Raw genomic sequence first — 21,241 nt, 5'->3', positions numbered from 1 at the left:
TCTGCATCTTCACATTTGAAATCCATTGTGCTGGCATAGAGAACAAAAATTGTGTCACTGTCCAGTTAATTATGCACAGTATCTCTCTCTCTCTGTCTCTGTGTCTCTGTCTCTCTCTCTAATTCTGTCTGCTTCACTGCCTTTCTCTCAGGTGAAAGTGTACATTACATGCTGGTTATCTGTGACCTCCACCTATCTATGAAGCTCTGATCCCATTTAGAGAACTAAAGCTTCAGTCAAAGTACCTATAGATTGTCAGTGAAAGCTGACATATACTTTTGTGAACAAAGGAACCTTTCACAAGGTGAGAGAGGGCAACCTGATCTCTTGAGTCTAAATGTATTTCCTGCAAGTGGATTTACTTTCAGTGGGTCAGGCTCTGTGCATAAGCAGGTTTATGGTTACAAGCTATGACTCAGGCATTGTATGTATTTACTATTAGACAGCACATCAATGCAGTGGATATACAGTACTACGTACTCCTCATCGAAGAGGAGTGCACATTCACTGGCTACACAAAGTGTTTTTTACACCATATTGGTCATAATGTGATAAGTACCTCTGAGAAGGCACACACTGAGGAATGTCTTTGTGTGTGCAGGTGTGTGTAGACAGTACTATAGATTATAGAGTGTGGAGATGTATAACCCTTGGCGGTGCTGAATAAACATGAGCAAGCTTGATCAAATAAGGAATTGAGAGAGTAAGGAACTGGAGTTTATTTCTCAGCAGATGCATACACACACACACACACACCCACACGCACACACACACGAGTGGCTTGGGAGCAAAATGTGCCGCTTCAGTGAGCACTGAGGGAGAGAAAGCGGGATGTACCACTTTATTATCTAGATCTCTGCATAAAGACAGGGGCTTTGATGCTGTTGTCTAAATTAGTGTGTGTGTGTGCACCACTGGCCTGTAGAACAAAGTATTGTAATAAAGCGGGTTCATTGTATTGGGTTTGTGCTGAGAATACATACATATTGTACTTGCACTCACCCCCTATGACTGTGTTTGTTTCAGAAAGCTTGGTTCATTTGTATAAATTGTTGTAGGATGGGTCTGCCATAAACAGACCTTTTTCACAAACTGAGTATTGTTGCTAATGCTATAGTACATTAATTAATTTTCACGCATTAGTAACACTGCATTTAAGTCAGAAACCAGCCAAAAAGCTTCCAACACTCTGTGTATAGCACTGTCCACTCTCTACTTTTGTGCACCCTGCTTTCACTTTAACTCTTCTATCATTCCAATCTTAAAACCAGCAAGATACAGCTGTTTTCCCAACAGAAGCTGTTTCCACAGGTGTCACTAAAATGTTCACCTGCAAAGAGACACTAACATTCACACAAGCAGCTACCCAAACACACCTTAGCTGCCCTGCCAATTTCTTTCTCATGTGCGTGATGGCTAAAGGAAATATTTCTGAGGAGACAGAAATATAAGGATATAACGAAGGGGAAAGTCGAAAGAAAAGAAGTGAAAAAATGGAATTTCCAAAACTGGTGTTCAAGAAATTATTAAAAGATATAGAGAAAGTGGGACTCCTAACAACCATGCAAGACCTGATAGACCATCAAAACTGTCTAAGTTTTAATCTTTGAAAGACGAAAAAACAAGAAAATTAGCACACAGAAACTGAACATCTGATATATGGAGTAAGGTTTTATTGACTGAAGAGTCTAAATTTGAGATCTGTGGCAGTAACAGAAGGCAGTATGTATGCCATTGGAGCAAATAGAGACACTTTGAACCATGAACCTTGTCTACAACCATCAGTCAAGTATCATGAATGTTAATAAGCACAAACAAATTTTAATACATCATTCAGTAAGCCTATGAAAAAGTGTATTTTACAACAAGATAATGACCCCAAGCACACTGCTAAGAAGATCAAGATGCACATATTAAACAAAGGAGCTTCATTTTTAGTTTTATTTTTTTCCTCAATATGTTAAACTCAGGAAATAAACACTTATTTTGCATTAAAATCATCAGAAATGTGTTCTCTGTGGATTAACTTATTTACACTTAGAAAAGCAACAAAACTTGACAAAATTTGACAAGGGGGGCCCAAACATTTGCAAACAGTGCCTTTTGCACTGGCTCTTTTCAAGCAATCTATCAGTGAATATGTATCCAAGTAAACACATTCACAAACACTGCAGTGGAGGCAAACTCACACCAGAACCTGCTTAACTCAATTATTCACACCCTCTATATCAAGGTTGTCAACTCCAGCCCTGGAGGGCCACAGCTCTGCACAGCATGTTGCTTTCTTTGCTTTAGCACACCTGATTCAATTCAACAGCTAATTGGCAAGCTCTTTATAGGCTGAATCAGAACGAGGTGTTACACATTACTGTGCTGTTTGTGTAGAAAGTGTTAAACACAAGCTGCAGTGCTAAATAACACCTCACTGTGATTAAAGAGTGTGTGTGTATCTTTGTTTCTCTCTCTGCAGGTGCTGTCGTACCATGCCACCTGCTCCAAGACAGAGGTGGACAAGTTTAAGGTGAAGCATGTTGGAGAGTCACGAACAGTGATTGTACATTGCAGAACTGAATGACCCCTCCTTGACCAAAGACAATTAATTTACTGACAAATTAGTGGCAGGAAAAGATCAATCAGATCATTAGTGTGTGCACCTTGTAACATATCAACATTCCAACAAACAAGGTGTCAAACAGTTGCAAATGTTTTACCCTCTAAACAAGTTCATAAATTATAAACGAGTGTTAAAAAAACACAGTTTCCATTTTTAACCATGAGGTTAATTGAAATCAATAATTTAAAGAATGAAATATGATGGCAGCACACCGATTCATGTACACATACTTTCAGATTGAGTTTATTGTACCCTATTTATTAATGATTAAGCTAGTCAATAGCTCATCAGTGTTCCTGCATTATTGATACCATCACTGACTTTTCACTCTTTTCCCCCGTTAGTAACAGCACAATCCATCATATCAGACTTGTTCCACAACCGTTTCTGCTGGAGCTCGGAAGCCTGCATGTTTCACGACATACATTAGTGCCTGTTTCATAGACTAGTGCTCATTTGAACACTTGTTTGTTTTTCTTTCTTTTACATGTAGGCTACTCTCTCTTTCTTGGCCTCTGGGCCATATGTATGTACATGCACAGGCTTAGTGCAAAATGTGCCCTGATGCGACTGGAGTATGGCCTCACTGAGATGCATCTGAGATGAAAGGTCATTGTGCTAAGACTGCGCAGACGACTGCAAACTGCACACAGGACTGCCTACTATCAGCACTCTCATGAGGCGCAGGGTTTAAAAAGCACAGTGAGGAAAAAACAGAGATAGTGGTGTTAATAAATGAAGTTTTCCTACACCAAGACATTCTACAGGGGTGTAATTCTACTCCAGATAAAAAAAAAAAACATATACAACCCCATTTTCAAAAAAGTTGGGAAATAAAAATAGAATGCAATGATATGCAAATCATGTAAACCATATTTTTTAAGGAAAATACTACAAAGACAACATATCAAATGTTGAAACTGAGAAATTTTATTGTTTTTTGAAAAATACATGCCAATTTTGAATTTAATGCCAACAACGCATTCCAAGAAAGTTGGGACGGGGGCATGTTTACCACTGTTTTCCCATTCTTGTTTGATATAGGATTTCAGCTGCTCAATAATTCGGGGACTCATTTGTTGTATTTTTCATTTCATAATGCGCCAAATGTTCTCAGTGGATGACAGGTCTGGACTGCAGGCAGGTCAGTTTAGCACCCAGACTTTTTTAATACGGAGCAATGCTGCTGTAATACATGCAGAATAGGGTCTGACATTGTCTTGCTGAAATAAGCAAGGCCTTCCCTGAAAAAGACGTTGCCTGGATGGCAGCATATGTTGCCATCGTTCAGCATTATTCACAGATGTGCCAGTCACCAATGCCGTGCGCGCTAATGCTCCCCCATAGCATCATGAATACTGGCCTTTGAACTGTGCACTGATAACAAGCTGAGTGGTCTTTAGTCCAGAGGACACAGTGTCCATGATTTCCAAAAAGAATTTCACATTTTGATTCGTCGGACCACAGGACACCTTTCTACTTCCCCCAAGTCCATTTTAAATGAGCTCGGGCCCAGAGAAGGTGGCAGCGCTTCTGGATCCTGATTATATATGTATATTATTATTATATTATTTCCTCTACAGAATCATGTCTGTTTTTTTAATGCAGTGCCGTCTGAGAGCCCAAAGATCATGGCCAGCAAATACTGTTTTTGGCCTCGTCCCTTGCATATAGATGATGAAAAGCAAAAGTTCTATGCTGTTTTATGTTGCGAAACGTTATTCTTGAATTGTTGCACTATTTGCTCATGCAGTCTTTCACAGTGGTGAACCCCTCCTCATCTTTACTTCTGAAAGACTCAGCCTCTCTGGAATGCTCTTTTTATACCCAATTATGTTACTGACTTGTTGCCAGTCAACCACCAGGTATCTTTTTTAGCATTACACAACTTTACCAGATTTTTGTTGCCCTGTCCCAACTTTTTTGGAACATGCTGTTGGCATCAAATTCAAAATGGGCAATATTTTCAAAAACAATACAATTTTTCAGTTTCAACATTTGATATGTTGTCTATTTTCAATAAAATATATGATTTGAATGATCTAACCCCAAATATGTGTGTGTATATATATATATATATATATATATATATACACATATATATACACATACATATATATACATATATATATATATATATATATATATATATATATATGTATACAAACAAGAAAAAGACCTCTCAAAAGTTTGGTCACACCTACCTAAATATGTATTCTGATCTAAAGACTTATGCTTGAATGTAGATACAATTTCTTCTAACACAAATACAGGAAGTAACTGCCTATGTATTAAAATGATTTCCCAAACAAAATATTCAATTTAAGTAATAGAAAAATGCCCCCTAACAAGTCGTTTTCAGTAACAGGTCTCAGCAAATGTGTATCTTCTTCAGTCCTGTTGAAAAGCCTGTTGGCTTCACTATTATTCTAAACAATGAAAAATAGTAAAAAAAAATAAAGAAAAACTCTTTATGAGTAAGTGTGCCCAAACTTTTGGAGGTAGTGTTTGTACAGTCATATGCCCTGGCCAAATTCCTTGTTTTGTTCATTTTGTAAATGAAAATAAGTTAATACATCCCTTACAGCAAACACTTCTGCTCATTTTAATGCAACATTACTCTTTATTTACTGAATTTAACACACTGGAAAAAAAAATAAAACCTGTGCCCTATGCAAAAGTTATGGCACATTTTTGTTTCATGTATTTTTTACAATGCGTTATGCTCTGCCAGTAAATAGAAATTGGGCTCTATAAATGCAGAAAATTGCCATTTTTACATGCGTTCTTTGTCAAGGATGTGTTAACTTATTTGCACAAAACGGGGTTGTTCTTTTGCACATGGTAGTAATTCTGAGCTGAAATGATGTTATTTTGAATGTAAATATTTTTTCAACACATTTTTGAGGCATATCTCTATCTGGTCACTGTGTCTGCTGCAAAAGGAAGTCTCCCAGCAGCACGCTTTGAGACACTAACGCAAATTTACAGCTGGTTTTAAAAGGCAGAGAAAAATCCATGATAAATTGGCTGCTGCTAGTTGCTCAAACTTTAATAAATAGATTGGAATATGTGATCTGGCACCAATATGTAATTACTTCCAATATCTCTGCCCACTTTCTATGCAGTCCTCCCACGTTTTGCATAATGCCTATGCACAAGGGAGAAAAGTGCATTTTGCGTGGTTCCATACTCACGGCCTATAAATTGCGCATTTAAGCTTGTGCACCAGTTTGCACATAACATGCAGACAGAATGCATTTACATCTGAAACTGGCTCAAAAGGCTTAGTACATCAGACCCTCACTCTTTTTCTCTCTCTTTGTCTTTCTCTCACTCACTTGCTTACATATTCACTCTTTCTGTCTTTCACTCGTACAGTCACTCTTTTACATCCTTGTTGTTCTCTCGTACATTCACTATCTCTCTCACACATTTTTTATCTTTATCTGTTTTTCTCTTATGCACTCCCTCTCCTACATTTTCTCTGTATCTCTCCCTCCCTTCCTACCTCTCTCTGTCTCACTCACGCTGGGGTGCGTTTTAAATGTCACTGAAACACAAGCTCAACAGCCATTCATAAAGTCAGCGCTGCAGCAGCGCTAAAGCACACACTGACCTTACAGGCTTAAAGACAAACACTGCAGCAGAGCTAATGCGACACACAGGAGCACCTCTCTCTTCTCTCTCTCTATCTCATCTGTATATACAGGAAACGTACAGCACACAGTGTATTGTAGAGTCTGTGGATGTAGAGAGAGGGAGAGATAGGAAAAAGATACAGAGAGAATGTTGGAAAGTTATTCATTTCCGTTCTCATTCTGTCTGGGCTCTGGGGACTATTCTCCGAAAGGAAGAAAAGCAGGTTACAACCTGGAGCTGTGATACTGACACCACAGCATACAGCCCATGTTTGAGTAATGTGGAAAAATTCTTCAATTAGAGTCAGAAATAACCAGGGGTGGAGTGCAAAAATGTCCCCATGTTGAACATTCTTAGTACAGGGCCAAAAAGTCCCCAAAATAAAAGAATAAATTAGTGTGAATAAATGTCCTTTTTGCACCAATGAAATGGCCAGAACTTTGTGCAGGGCTGCTGCAAAGACTCAAAATTCAATTCTCCTCCATCAGTTCTTTATTTTTTCCCAAATAATATAGAAAGGAACTTAATCTATACTTTGTGAAATTTGTAAAATGTTCTGCTGTTTCAGATTACACCACTATTCTGATTAAATTAATAGACTTTGGTTTTGCCACTGAGGCAAATTAAGAGGGTGCAGGGAGGACATGTCCCTTCCATATAGAAAATACTCTCATAGTTAGATCTAACTTCAGCACCCATATGAACTACATAGTGCACAATTGTTAACTCAGGGATCAGCCATCGTCAGTTGCTGATGTAAGCACTGATGAAAGAGGTTTTAGTTTTTTTCTGTAGGATGAAGGCTACAAGCTTCCTCCGCATCATGTAAAGCCAGGCACCGTATCACGTGAACTGCCACTAACACAAAGTGTTAGGGCGTTGGTGGTGTAGTGGTGAGCATTGCTGCCTTCCAAGCAGTTGACCTGGGTTAATTTCCCTGCCAAGGTATCGTCTTGGGCTGGAGGTTAGGGAACCAGCCTTGTGACCGTAAGGCCGCCGGTTCGATCCCTTAAAACCAACAGTATGTGACTGAAGTGCCCTTGAGCAAGGCACCTAACCCCCAACTGCTTACCAGGTGCTGTGGATAGGGCTGCCCACCTAGTGTGCTCACTGCCCCCTAGTGTGTGTGATCACTGGTGTGTATGTGGTGTTTCACTACATGGATGAGTAAAATGCAGAGGTTCCCTGTTGTGGGATTAATAAGGGTCACTTAATCTGAAGTGTTGGACACCTGAACATGCTTAATGGAGAACGCCACACCAATCAGGCATAACATTATGACCACCTCCTTGTCTCTATGCTCATTGTGCATTTTATCAGCTCCACTTACTATATAGGTGCACTTTGTAGTTCTACAATTACAGACTGTAGTCCATCTGTTTCTCTGCATACTTTGTTAACCCCGATTTACCCTGTTCTTCAGTGGTCAGGACCCCCATGGACCCTCACAGAGCAGGGACTATTTGGGTGGTGGATCATTCTCAGCACTGCAGTGACACTGCCCTTGTGGTGGTGTGTTAGTGTGTGTTTCACTGGTACAAGTGGATCAGACACAGCAGTGCTGAATAATTTTCTCAGAAGAAATGTACTCTGTTGATAGTCACTTGTGGTTTTTCTGGAAAGGTTTGCTTTTGTGACGTATATTTTGTTTTGTGCAAGTTTGACCATTTTGGAAAGAAAAAGTGTAATTTTGGCCAGCAAGCCCCTATTGTGTGTTAGTATTTAGTATTGTGTGTTTTAAATGTTTGACTTCTGAATGAACAAGTGTTCCAACAACTGAGAAAAACTGTAATTATTATCATATATATCCTAATTGCTGCATTTTGCTGAAATATTTATACTGTAGATCACATTGAGAATTGTAGTGTCACAAGGAAAAAAATGCCATTGTAATTCCCAACAAAACTGAATCTCTTTACTGAATATATATGATATTCATATTATTTGTTTTTGTGTTTTACTATTGTCATGCAAATCATAAACACAAAGGTATGAATATGATGAGTGTAATTTTAAATGTACTTGCCCATTTCTACATTTGCAGTGATAAATGTGAGGTATAGCCCCATGACCTTCGCCCCCCACCCCAACTTGTCAAATTACATTTGCCCCACTGGGTTTCGCGGACCGAGATTAAGTCTAGTTCTGGACTGCATTTCCTTTTCAATAGAGAATCTTCATTCAGAATGTTGTGGACAGTGCCAACCCTCTATGTCCAAAAGTATCCAGACACCCTTCTAAAAGTAGTTTGTAAAGCAGTGAATTCAGCTATTTTAAGGTGCACCCATTTCTGACACAGCTGTTTTACTGTGCACACGCAGCTTGTATAATCTCAATAGAAAAGCCAATAGTATTGCTCTGGAGAAGCCACACATGATCCTAAGGTCACCATGCCCCGTACCAAGTGTCAGCTAGAGGGGTATAAATCTCCCCACCTTTGGGCTGTGGAGTAGTGAAACTTTCTCCAGAGTGATGGACCTCCATCCTATATCGCTGGGATGAGTTGGAGTAGCGTCTGTGATCCAGAACTAATTACCAGTCATTTGTGTATAGAAATGGCAAGTGAACTCAGACCGTGAGGGCAAAAAAGGCCCCTTAATAAGTATGATTTCCTAGCTTCAGTCCAAAGGCCTCAAATATATAGCAACAATATTAAACATCCTTTGGACATTGGACTAGCTGTAATCCTCACTTAAACCTTCACCAAAGTCTAATGAACAGACTACCCTAGCTGCTTCCCTTTCCTGTTCACCATTGATATTGATATAATTAGTAATAGAATTAATGGATATCTACAATTAGCAGTTGTCAATGACGTCACTGAAACACAACACCAAATTCCCTTGCCAATGTTTTCTCATTAGCCTCTCTCTCTATCTCTCTGCCTCTCTCACTCTCTGTAAGCTCTATGTATAGCACCCTCATTAGCAGTTTATCTGTGTGCTGTTAAGAGTCTCAGCCATCCAGAACGTTCTCAGCTTTAATTGGGGGTGCAGACGCTGTGGAATCAGAAACATTTTGAGGAGCAAGTAGTCAGTGAAGAGCTACAGCGAGCGGCTCCATTCACAAAGTGTCTGAATGGAAGTGAATGAGGCTCAGGAACATACTGCAGCCTGCTCGTATGTTCTTTTCCATATCCTGAGACACTCCCTCTCTGCTTTTCCTCCTGATCTTTTAGACTCCTCTTTTTTGTCTTAGTGTTTCTGTCCCTCTCTTTTGTTTCTTCTGTGTCTCTCTGCTTTGTTAGCTCCAAGAGAGTAGTAACGTTCCTGCCAGCTCTCTGTGTCTCAAAGCGTTAAAGAGATTTGCATTGGCGAGTTTCGTATTGAATTGTGCCCACAAATCAGTTTGACTCAAGGTATCTCCTCTGTGTCCTGCTTGTACAAGTATTGGTACAATCATTCTTTCTTTTATTTTTTTCCTTTTATTTATTGTGTTTTCTTGATTTTTTTTTTATTTTTTATTTTGCATGCTTGGTAACAACAACCGTTTCCTAAAAACAGTGCTTATGTTCTGCTGTAAATAAGTTTGTTATGTACAGTACTGTGCCAAAATCAGAGATCTCTTTATTTATTTATTTTCCAGGCAACAAGACCAACAAGTACAAGTTATTTATTTTTTGGGAGAAAAATCTCTTATATCTGATCATGAAGGAGAGTAGATATAAGATAATCAACTTGCATAAGAAAAGGATAAGTCAAAGGAAAATATGTGGAAAACAGGAGTGTCCAAAGAAATTCAAAAAGATATAGGGAAAATGGGACTCCTAGCAACCATGCAAGACCAAAACTGTCACCATTAGGTAAACTATATTAAGAGCTTCAATCTTTGAGAGAGAGCAGAAAATCAAGCATCACTGTTGCTTCAGATCTGAAAAAATCCACAGGTGTTTCTGTCCATCCTTCCACTGTGAGAAGACAACTCAACACTATGAGTCTAAAGGATGTGTAGCTGGTAAGTCGTTACTGAGAAAAGGAAACAGACAAAAAAGAAGAATATTTGCAGATCAAATAAAAAAGCTGCTGGTGTTCTCAAAACAATGGACCAACCATCTCAGAGTCCAGACCTCAGCCGTCACTGAATGTGTTTGGGATTATTTGGATCGTGAGAAGCAGGAAATGCAACCAACTTCTAAGACTGAACTTTTGTGGAAAAATATCGCTGAAGATTTTTTGAAAAGGTGAAGGCAGGTCTGCACTAAAGGCAAAGCCTGGACACACTGAATACTAAAAAATATTATCTTTTTTAACAACAACTTGTACTTATTGGCCATTTGGACTGGAGACTAAATGAAGCTGGGGGAGGTCTCTGACTTTTGCACAGTACTGTACTTAGAACCCTTTCTCTGGCTAAGCTAAACTCGTCAGTTTTGGAGTCACATTGAAGTGGACATTGGTGCTTTTGCCTGTGTCCCATTCAAAGTACCACTCAATTTTTTAAGTACTCCTGCATTTGGTGGCAATAATCAACTCTTTTTGAAGAAAGAAAGCTCTTTTTGACAGCCAACAATAGTTGATGAAACAGCTTTTAAAACTCACTCTCTCTCTCTGTGTATTTCAGGCAGCTAATATCCCTCTGGTGTGTGAGTTGGGCATTGATAAGCTATCCTTTGATGACTTCTCTCTGGATGTGGATGCCATGATAACTGCTGCCCTGCGCATGTTCATGGAACTTGGGATGCTGCAGAAATTTAAGATAGACTATGAGGTGATACACGCTTCTTAATGGTGGTTTTCCAGCATGTATTATTGTAGTTTTATGTGGATATGCCTACACACAAACCTGACCCTAACCTTAACCTTAACCTCAGCAAACGAAAGGCAGTTTTGTGAGACTGCTGCATTCTGCATAAAAAGCATATTTTGCACCCCATTTTTAACTTACAGAGTGATTGAAGTACACACAGATCCTCTGCTAAGACCTCGTATTTTTTCATACTTTGGCATTCTGGGGCCTTTTTATTGCATCTCCCAGTGCTTCATTCAATAAGAGGTCATGCTGCTCTGAATGACAAAGTGAAGGACTCAAATGCACTTTTTTCTTTTCTATCTCTGCATAACTTTGCTTTTATCTGCTCCTATTCATCTCCCTTTATCACAGTCTAGCTGAAAATGCCAAGGTTTAAAAACCTTTCCAGCCTTTTACCCCTCACTCTACCCTTTCACTCTGTGTATGAAAATGCTGTAGGAGAAAATTCTCTCACATGCTTGTCTCCTTCTGTTTTTCTCACTTTCTCTTTCTCTATTTCTGACATGCCCTCTTCCTTTCTCTCTAGACTCTGTGTAGGTGGCTGCTGACTGTAAGGAAGAACTACCGTATGGTTCTGTACCATAACTGGAGGCACGCGTTCAACGTCTGCCAGTGCATGTTTGCCATGCTTACTGTGAGTCACATACGTATGCATGCACACACTGAGAGCACTTTGGCATTGATTACTGGCTAGCAAGATGATACTCTGTGTGTGCAGGCGCTGAGCTGGCTTTTTTAGACACCGCTGATACAGTCGTGCATGTCTCCAGGGTAGGTCTCCTTCTCACTAGGCTGGACTCTAAAGATGGATGCAGAGTGGAATCAGTAATGTCTAAACAGGCACTAGATTTTAACCAATTAGGTGATTAACATCTCAAAAACAAAAATAAAAAATAGTCCTTTGTGGAACTGCAGTGTTTACAGCACCCCATCTGTTAACCTGGAATGGTTTCCATACATGTCAAGTATTAAAACAATTAATTGCATGATAAACTTCAGTGTTCCCACAAGAGCCTTGTAAATCGAGAGTCTAGCTTTCCAGTCATGCAAAACACCTGGAAAAATGGGGCAATTTCTTAAATGTCCTGGAAATACTTGGTGAGGTTTTGGAAAAGTGTAAAGTTGTGGTATTAAGCCTCTGAGATTTAATTTAGCTGCTGATGCCCTATTTATTAATTTGGGTGCTGCAGTGTCTGATGTGGACAGATGACCTCTATATTGGAGCTCCTCATAGAACAAGACCTCATAAATGCACACCAATGTATACATTACAACATCTTGTTTACAGTGTGTAGCTTTATAAGGACATTCACTTCTCATAGTGAGCAACCAAATGACTGATAAGGCTTTAAGGGTTGTGTTGTTTAATGTTAAGGACGTCAGCAGAAGCAAGTCTGTGAGAAGCAGCTATGAGATGTGTAAGGCATAGAAAATGTCCTGGAAAAGTCCTGAAAAGTAATTTTCTAAAAAGAGTGGAAATGTCTTAAAATTCTACAATGATTAAAAGTGAAAAACAAAATAGGCTGGACAGAAATTAATCCTACTTCTGGACTATACATTACTCTGAATGGAAATTCTTTATCTGTGCGTGTGTGTGTGTATATATATATATATATATATATAGTTGTATTTGTGACATTGCTTCTATTGTATCCTTTTTCTGGCCATACGCATGTTCTGTATCCCTATTCATGTTGTTTTTCTAATTTTTACTTAGTTCTCTCCAATTTAGCATTCTTCTTTAAATGCATTGTCCTCTGCAGTGGCGTTGAGTTAGTGGCAGCTTGAAAAGATGCAGTGGCTAGCATCTATTCTACCTCTAGCTGTCTCCCCCGTCAGATGATACTATCAGGCTGAGAGGGTGAAGGCTAGCACATGCTTCCTCTGAGACACATGAATCCAACCACCAATTCTTTTCAAACTGCTGCTAATTCAGCATAATGACAGCTCAAAGCACTTGATGGAGAGCCCTGTCTACTAATTATGTTGTGTCAGCTAGCACTGGCTAGCATCGGGGTGGCGCACCACACCTCCAAAAGTGGTGGAGCAAAAAAAAAAAAACCTTGCAATAGTAACTTCAACTTCCTTTCATGTCTTGCAATAAAAGGCAATAATAACCTGTCTCTATAAACCTATTAATGAGAGTTTTTTCATTTATTGGTCAGGACTTTTGCAGGGATGTGATCACTGTTACTCTCACATTTACCACCATGAAAAGATAAAAATTTAAATATAAAAATATAAATATAAATAAAGACGTTTGGTTTACCAATTTGTATTTAACCAATCAAGTCGCTGATGCTTGGCCAAAAATACATTCCATGAGCCAAAGTTTAAAGCATATCTTGGCTATTAATTTATTGCTTATCTGCTGTTATTAACAGCAGCTTGTGCTGAAGGAAATATGACAGTGTATAAAGAGTAAAATATCAAAACAGGCAGATTATGTCGATAGTACAGCGTTGATGTGAACTGAGAAAAGCAGCCTCTGGGGGTTGAATTCTGTTGTTTGGTGTGCACCATCATAAGATGCATTCCCACCAGGAGTGACCTCAAGCAGAGGGTCACAAGTCCACAGTTCAGTTATTTGGAGCGCATCTGAATACAAGTGGAGTGCTCACTTGTCAAAACGGGCTGAATTATAGAAAAAGTTCAGTGGGTCTGCACCAAATAAGGTCGACATGAAAGTGACCTTTGTGTAGTAAGGGAGCAGAAATATTAAAACTGAAATTTAATAAAAACACATGGTGTAGTAACACAAACTGTGACCCAGTGCATTAGTTCATTTTGATTGGTTCTACCAAGGAGTTTGGCTCTTTCCCTGTTTGTGTTGGTCAGCGCTCCATGTAGTTTAGTTTCTATTCAGTGTAAGCGTCTTAAACTCAATCAAAAGTGGTGGGTCCTCGCCTGAGTACTCTGAAAAGTGGTGCGACGAATGCCTGCTCCCCCTGTGGTTTTAGCAGCTATGGCTAGCATTGTGCTGAATGATGAGTGCTGTCCTATCCAATCAAGCAGAGTGTGGACTTTTGGCCAGGGATGGTGGTGGTGTTGCTGGGTATCGAACGTGTAATCTTCCAATGATAGATGGTTAGATGGTTGTTCCACTCTGGAGCCCCTATCTGTAGAACTTCTGTAGATGCTGAACAGTTGTCCACCAGCTGCCTAGGAGGGCAGTGCCTCTGTTTTCCTGAAATTGTTCCTTGTCCTTGTCATACTTGCTGATTCTGAGAATGAAAATGCCAGTGAAATACTCTACACATGGTGCACCTCAGAAAAAGTCACTCGATAAATCACATTAAAATGTTTCCGGTGTTCAGTGCAGTTTGTGCCTCAGGCAGACAGCAGTGCTGTATTACTGCTACTGTAGTTACCCATACATCCAGATCCATTTTTTGCACCATGATATGTTTTTCTAAGACTTTGAAACACATACTGGGCCAGATTTATAAAAAGTACTACTTGATTTACATGACATTAAGAGCAAATAGCATTGCTTGTGTGATGTGGGGCATTGCCATGCTTTTATCTCATTTTATATGCCAGTGATTATTAACATTCCTTTTATTTCTTGATTAAAAGGTAAAAGCATCTTTACCAAATAATTTACTATTATTTGTCAGAAATAACACCCTTAAAATTCCTAGTTCTTTTTGTTTATTTTTGTTTCTTTCATTGTGTCCATTTTTGCAGCCAACTGTAGCTTCTCATGGTGAAGGTCTTTAATATGTATGAGCTCATTTACATGTTGAGACTGACTGGCTCTTGCTTAGGACACAGTGAAAACAATGTTAAAAAGACACCAGTGTGCTAATCAAGAGTTTTATAAATCTGGCCCATATTGTTATGTGTGTATTTGTTTCAAGGTGGATCTGTAGTGACTGTGTGTGCATATGTGTATCCCAGACGGCAGGATTCCAAGAGACACTGTCGGAGTTGGAGATTCTGGCTCTAATAGTGGGCTGTGTGTGCCATGATCTGGATCACAGAGGAACCAACAATGCCTTCCAAGCCAAGTGAGAAACACACTGACTACACTGTGATGGCCTGTAACCAGCATGCAACAGTTCCCTCATAATGAGCTCCCCAGCATTAAACCCCACACCTGCATCTCAGTCAGTTCCAATTCTAGACCTGAGTAAATGTAACTGACTGTAAATAAAAAGGTCAAACCTAATGTCACCCTCAGCCCAGTATTATGCAGTCATCAGATTGTGCCTGCAGTGTGAGGTTCTGTGTTCTACCTTAAAATAAAGAATTTTGCTTTTGTGAGGTTTGATGCCTGGGACAAAAAATACCAGTACCCCTTTAGAACCTTAATGTTCAATTTAATATCGGAGTTTACAAAAATTGCTGCTTTCCTACTGAACCCCAGTTCAATTGAAAATGGAAGCATGGAGGCAAACATATGCTTGAGTGAAAGTAAAGCTGTATCAACATTTAAAAATACTCAATTATATAAAGGTGGAAAAGTAAATGTTTCAGGCAAATTAATTAAGATTTGTGTTTGTTTGTTGGTGTCTGCTATAGTGACTGATTGGCATAACTAGTCCTCACACAGACAGATTAGTGTAGTTAGTTTCATTTAATAGTGAAATTAATTTGGTTGGGTGTTTTAATAGAAACAATAAATTGAAATGTGCTGAAAATCAACTGCTCGGCAAGAGAAAAAGGTCTTTGAGATTTGAGTATTTGAGTACTTTGAAGATCTAAATTAAAAAAATAAGGAGTAAAAGTATATATTTTTCTGTTGGGAATGTAATCAAAGAAAAGTACAGGAATTCAGTGTCAATAATACCCAAGTTAAATACAAATCTTCCAAAATAATAAGCATAATAAATTACAATTACTGCCAGATATTCCCCCCCGTCAGGATTATATTTGAAGGGAATTACAGCATAAATGTAACACTAAAAGGGCATCTGGCTAAAATAAAGCTATAGTGTTGTCACGATAGTCTTTAGATTAAGTTTTTCCAGTTTAAAGACTAGGAAAATGCTTCTATGATGTATTTTGAAGGTGGGAGGAGTTACCTACAACTGCTATGGGTTGCATAATTTTTTATATTAGCTGGCTGATGCAGAAGGAACACTAATGCTATGAAGCTGAGCATCACATGTGTATTTATTAGCCTCTACATCAATGACTAACTGTCAGGATTTCTTTATTGCATTTGGAGAGGGGTATGATGTATTTGCATAATACATGCTGGGTATTATAGTGAAAGAACACTGATGGATTAAAACAAAAAGGATAAAAATCTGTGAATTCTGTCAGGGGGATGCAATGTTGTGCAACAGAATATTACAATACACAGCAAATAATGTATTAAGTGCTGGTTTTAGAGCATAATACCATTTTATTGGGTTATATTTGTGTAGCTAGCTAAGTGCTTTAGTTTCTATGTGCTAGCTAAGTTAGTCTTACTAACTGTGATCACTGATGTGGCAGTAATGTATTTTTTTCTCAGGGGTGGGGGTTGGAAGGTTCAGCTAGTCACTACTGACTAACTGTACTACTCATGTGTGTGTGTGTGTCTGTGTCTGTGTGGGGATCCATGTGTCTCCACTCCACTTCTCTTGCTCTAGTGAAGAGATAGAGAGAGACTTGCATAAGGATTGTTGCATAAGAGAGACGGAGAGTGTGTTGGATAAGGAATCCATAAACACACATGACCCAGTCAGGGCAGCACACTCAACTTCTGTTCCAACTCTTACTCACTTTTACCTGCACTCCACTGCACTTACTATCTATATTACCTTTACTTTGGCATCACATAAAGCACGTTCTCTGGTGGGGTGTAAGTGAAGTACCATGCATCTCTCTCACTCTCTGTTATTCGCTCTCATCTCTCTCCCCCTCTAATCTCTCCATATTCCTCTCAGGACGGGTTCTGCGCTGTCTCTTCTTTATGGGACCTCAGCCACACTGGAGCATCACCACTTCAACCACGCCGTCATGATCCTGCAGAGTGAAGTAGGGTCACACACACGCACACACACACACCACAGATTCATTCAACATCATTACAGGTCAGGACCCTCTAATAAGAACACAGACTCCTTATTTTAATAGTGGTATTGACAGCTGACAGGACTGTTGTCTTGGTAACACTTTACTGTAGAACAGTGTTCATAAGGCTGCATGACAACTGACATAAACCTACATAAACATTTATAAACAATTATTCCAATGGTCATCATTTGTCATAAAGGTTGCATTTACCAACTTTGATGTCAGGTTGACACAACATCTTTGTAGGCCTGTGCCCTGTAACAGTTAATTGATTTACTGTACTAACAGCCCCCAGTGGTGGGAAAAACTCATTTACTGGCAAAAAAACCTTGTTCATTTTCTAAATTATTTCATGCAAACCATAGCAAGACAGCAATATTATCACACATAAAGATAACTGACGTTTTAAATGCTGGGTGATATCCCACTTTAATAACACATTTATTATGACATTGTTCTAGAAACACAGCTGCACTGGTTAAACATGCTCTGTGATGCAGGTGGAATGGCTTCAGAGACGAAGGCAAAGGGCTGGACACAAATGTGTCCAGTGACCCCTGCTAATTAGTGAGTTCAGCTACTTTAAGTTGCACAGAATGATTACACGTGCCATTTGCTTACACACAGCTTGTATAATCTGAGAAGCACTAACCAACAGAATGGGACTCTCTGAAGCAGCCAAACATGAATCATGTCCAATTCCAAACCACCCAGTTTTAGGCTGTAGAGAAAAGGATTTACATTCTGTGGAGTGATGGAGCTCCATCAAATACCTTTAGGATGAGTTAGAGTGTTGTTTGTGATCCAGAACTAATCATCCAACATCTCTTACTCTAAAAATCAATAGCTTCTCCTTAATGGCCACTTTGACTGAAAGTTAAGTAAACAAAGAGTGGTCTCTGACTTTTGCTTAGTACTGTACGTCGACATCCGTTTGCTTCTGGCAGTTACACCCCACTCCCAAACTCTGCGCTGCCAAATCTGTTCTTTCTGATTGGTCAAGGTTAGGATGGCGAGAGGAATGTGGACTTATAGCTCATAAACCACCTCCTCTAGCAGAAGAGCTGACCTCAACCAGCCCACCAGCCACTCTCACTCTCAGACTAGTTAGAGACTGCACGCTGTAATTCATTTCACTGAAAACCTATTGACAAACAATTCAATTACAAAGCTTCTGTTAAGTTTTATAACGCAAATTCTTTTCCAGGTCTCACTGGTCTTTTGCTCTTTGCTTTTTCTAGGGCCATAATATCTTCTCCAACTTGTCATCAAGGGACTATGGAGACCTGATGCAGCTGTTGAAACAATCCATCCTGGCTACAGACCTCACACTCTACTTTGAGTGAGTGCTGCTGTGTGTTTGCATATCAAATACACAACTCTGTCCCACACATCCATGTAAAATCTTCAACCTCAGAAACACCAAAACAGTTAACTGATCCTTCTTTTTATATTGCCTGTTCATGATGCCTTTGCTGTTTAAGAGCAAAAGTGTTCTTGGAGGATCAAAAGGTGGTTGTGTAAAATGAGACTGTTTTGGAATGTTGATAGTTTCTTGTTTCCTGAGCCTCTACTGCCCCTATGTGGTTGCAGGGAGAACTAGGATAAAACGTCTGCACAGACAGCCTAAAAGCTTCCACAAGTGCTATATTAAAGATCTAAGAGGTGCTAAGATGTAATTGTCTGCACACTGCATTTTTATGCAAGGAGAGTTATTAGTACTTTATTGGGGTGAAAAGTGAAGATATGGAAATGTTTTGAAAACAACTGCTAGCAAAAATGAACTTGAAAGAATTCTAGCTCACAGCTGTCAAAGGTGAATTATGACATCATTAATCTTACTTAATTTCTACTTTTCACAGAAACAGAAGCAGTTTCTTTGAGCTGGTCAATAAAGGAGACTACAACTGGAACGTTAAAGAACACAGAGATATGTTCAGGTCAGCCGGTGGGGCACTTTACATCTAGCTTCTTTCATTTTGTAATGCCTTTGTATTAATATTTGCTTTAAACGTTAATGAATATGTGTATAATAACAATGTTATGTACTATGGCTACATCATATGGACAAAAATGAATTATTGTAACAAAGGTTAGCCTGCATTATTGTGGCCAAAATGATTTTGTTTATTGGACCATTATATCTTAATGCATTTAAGCACTTGCAGTACAGTCTGAGCTTGGTTATGCTAAGAATATTGTGATTTTTTTGGAGGGCTCATTTACATATTTCAGGCTTTTGCTCTATTGATGTTGCAAAGGCCAATATTGCAATAATAATTAAAAAGACAATATATTGTGCAGCCTGTCTACATACCGTGCCTGACATGATTCTCTCGGTATGTTAGGTCAATGTTGATGACAGCATGTGATTTAGGAGCCGTGACCAAGCCGTGGGAGATCTCTCGCAAGGCAAGCGTGACTCATTCTCTTTCTTTTTACCCTACAGATAAGCATGGGACCACAGTCATTGTAATGGAATTTTGGCTACTTTGTGTGTACACATGTGTCTGGGTATGTGTGTGTGTGTGTGTGTGTGTGTGTGGGAATGTGCACTCCCACAGGTAGCAGAACTGGTCACCAGTGAGTTCTTTGAGCAGGGTGACAGAGAGAGATCCGAGCTGAAGCTGACTCCTTCTGTAAGTCCAGCTGCATCATACTAATACCTCATTCACATATTTTTTTTTCAGGTAAGAAGATAAATAATATTATAATATGAAAATGTAAAGATTAGGTTACTGTACTTTATTTAACTTCTCAAACTGAAGATATATTTATAACTCTATATATGTATAACTATACAAATTAATCAGCATTTAGTTTGTTACTTTTATGGCACTTTCACATCTCCATCCTCCTAGTCTTAAAACTACGAGTTAGTAGGACAGTCAAATCCATCCCTCCACTCTGAGAAGACAACTGAGCGTTATGGGTCTGAAAGGATGTGTAGCTGTGGCGTTAAAAAAAAATGGACAAAAAAAACAGAAGAAAAATTGCACTAGAACTTTGGAACTGTAGTGTGGTCAACATACAGAATTCCTCATAATATATGTGTGTATGAGATGTTATGGTCATATCAGAATGAAGCTCCTTGACCAGATGGCCAAGGACACACATGTAATGTGACTTAATAAGACCTTTTTACTTTGACTTAGATTCACAAGGCGAACACACAGCCACACTCAACAAACCCCACACAGCTAACAAAGCAAATAGTCAAAAGCTTCTTCTTGTCACTCTCGATCATGGTTGTTGCTAATTAGGAACAAACAGGAGCACATTAGCGAAAGAGGCAGCTCTTCAGACTCCAGAGCTTTGAAGCTCAGATGCTTTTGTGCACCCCCACAGTAATTATGGCCTGGCACATAATCCAGGCCGGACACATTGCCTTTCACTCTGAAGTATTGCTAGCCTCAGGTTGAGCGGCCAGTCAAAGTCTTTAGCACTGAGCGCGTGGGCGTTCTGCATTATATATTCAGTTACAGCGCCTCAGCCTGGGAACTATCTCTCCACCACAGCCTCCGCTCAGCCATCCTCTATCGTCATACCCACAGAGAACTGAGTCGCAGAAACAGAGGACTCAGTGAATCAGTCTGTGAAACATTCTCTTTCATTCCTCACTCTATTTATATGAGCCACACATGCACATACACTACACATGCTTGCATAGTGCCAATGGTGTGACCAGTGCAAGATTACGAGAAGAAAACTGGTGGTACCTAGTGATAATGGAAGTAGAAAGAGATGAAACGGCAACACAATTCACATTACCTTCAGAAAATGCATATTTACTGTTGAGGCAAGGCTGGTATCTTTCCAGCAGGTATGCTACTGCTCAAGAAATTGGAATCACATATCAGATACATAGTGTTATTTATCTAATACTGGCTTAAACAATGGATAGAATAAGCAATGTCAGAAACTAAAAGAGACAATTCAATTTTTATTCAGTATGTAAAGTATTTTTGGGAACAACAATACATATATAATGTAGTGTAATGCAATTAGCTATGTATAATCATTTCTTGTCAAAGTAGTTTTCTTGATATTTGATCACCACTTTGCAAATACTTGGATATACTTTGTTATTCATTGTAATTCCAATCATAAGCTAAATGATTAGACATTTCTTTAATGAAACCTTTCACCTCATCTTTTTGTGCCCAATGAACGCTCACTTTGTGTCTGTCCAGTTGCCTTGACTTATTACTAATAGACGATTCA

The 21,241-nt window shown here is 39.1% G+C and overlaps 1 protein-coding gene across 1 annotated transcript in view; it reads left to right on the top strand.

The window, feature by feature from the left end:
• Positions 1 to 21,241, top strand: part of pde11a (phosphodiesterase 11a) — a 70,128-nt gene that overhangs the window by 39,619 nt on the left and 9,268 nt on the right. The window contains exons 10-18 of the mRNA XM_036566997.1: positions 2,471 to 2,521; positions 10,817 to 10,963; positions 11,532 to 11,639; positions 14,909 to 15,018; positions 16,888 to 16,978; positions 18,259 to 18,359; positions 18,880 to 18,957; positions 19,366 to 19,429; positions 19,582 to 19,656. Of these exons, the coding sequence (XP_036422890.1) occupies positions 2,471 to 2,521; positions 10,817 to 10,963; positions 11,532 to 11,639; positions 14,909 to 15,018; positions 16,888 to 16,978; positions 18,259 to 18,359; positions 18,880 to 18,957; positions 19,366 to 19,429; positions 19,582 to 19,656 (825 nt within the window). The remainder of the gene's footprint in view (positions 1 to 2,470; positions 2,522 to 10,816; positions 10,964 to 11,531; positions 11,640 to 14,908; positions 15,019 to 16,887; positions 16,979 to 18,258; positions 18,360 to 18,879; positions 18,958 to 19,365; positions 19,430 to 19,581; positions 19,657 to 21,241) is intronic.

Source organism: Colossoma macropomum, unplaced genomic scaffold (assembly GCF_904425465.1).
Source record: "Colossoma macropomum unplaced genomic scaffold, Colossoma_macropomum, whole genome shotgun sequence".
Classification (NCBI taxonomy): domain Eukaryota; kingdom Metazoa; phylum Chordata; class Actinopteri; order Characiformes; family Serrasalmidae; genus Colossoma; species Colossoma macropomum.
Note: the sequence above shows the minus strand (reverse complement) of the source record. Positions and strands in the feature narration are given on the sequence as shown.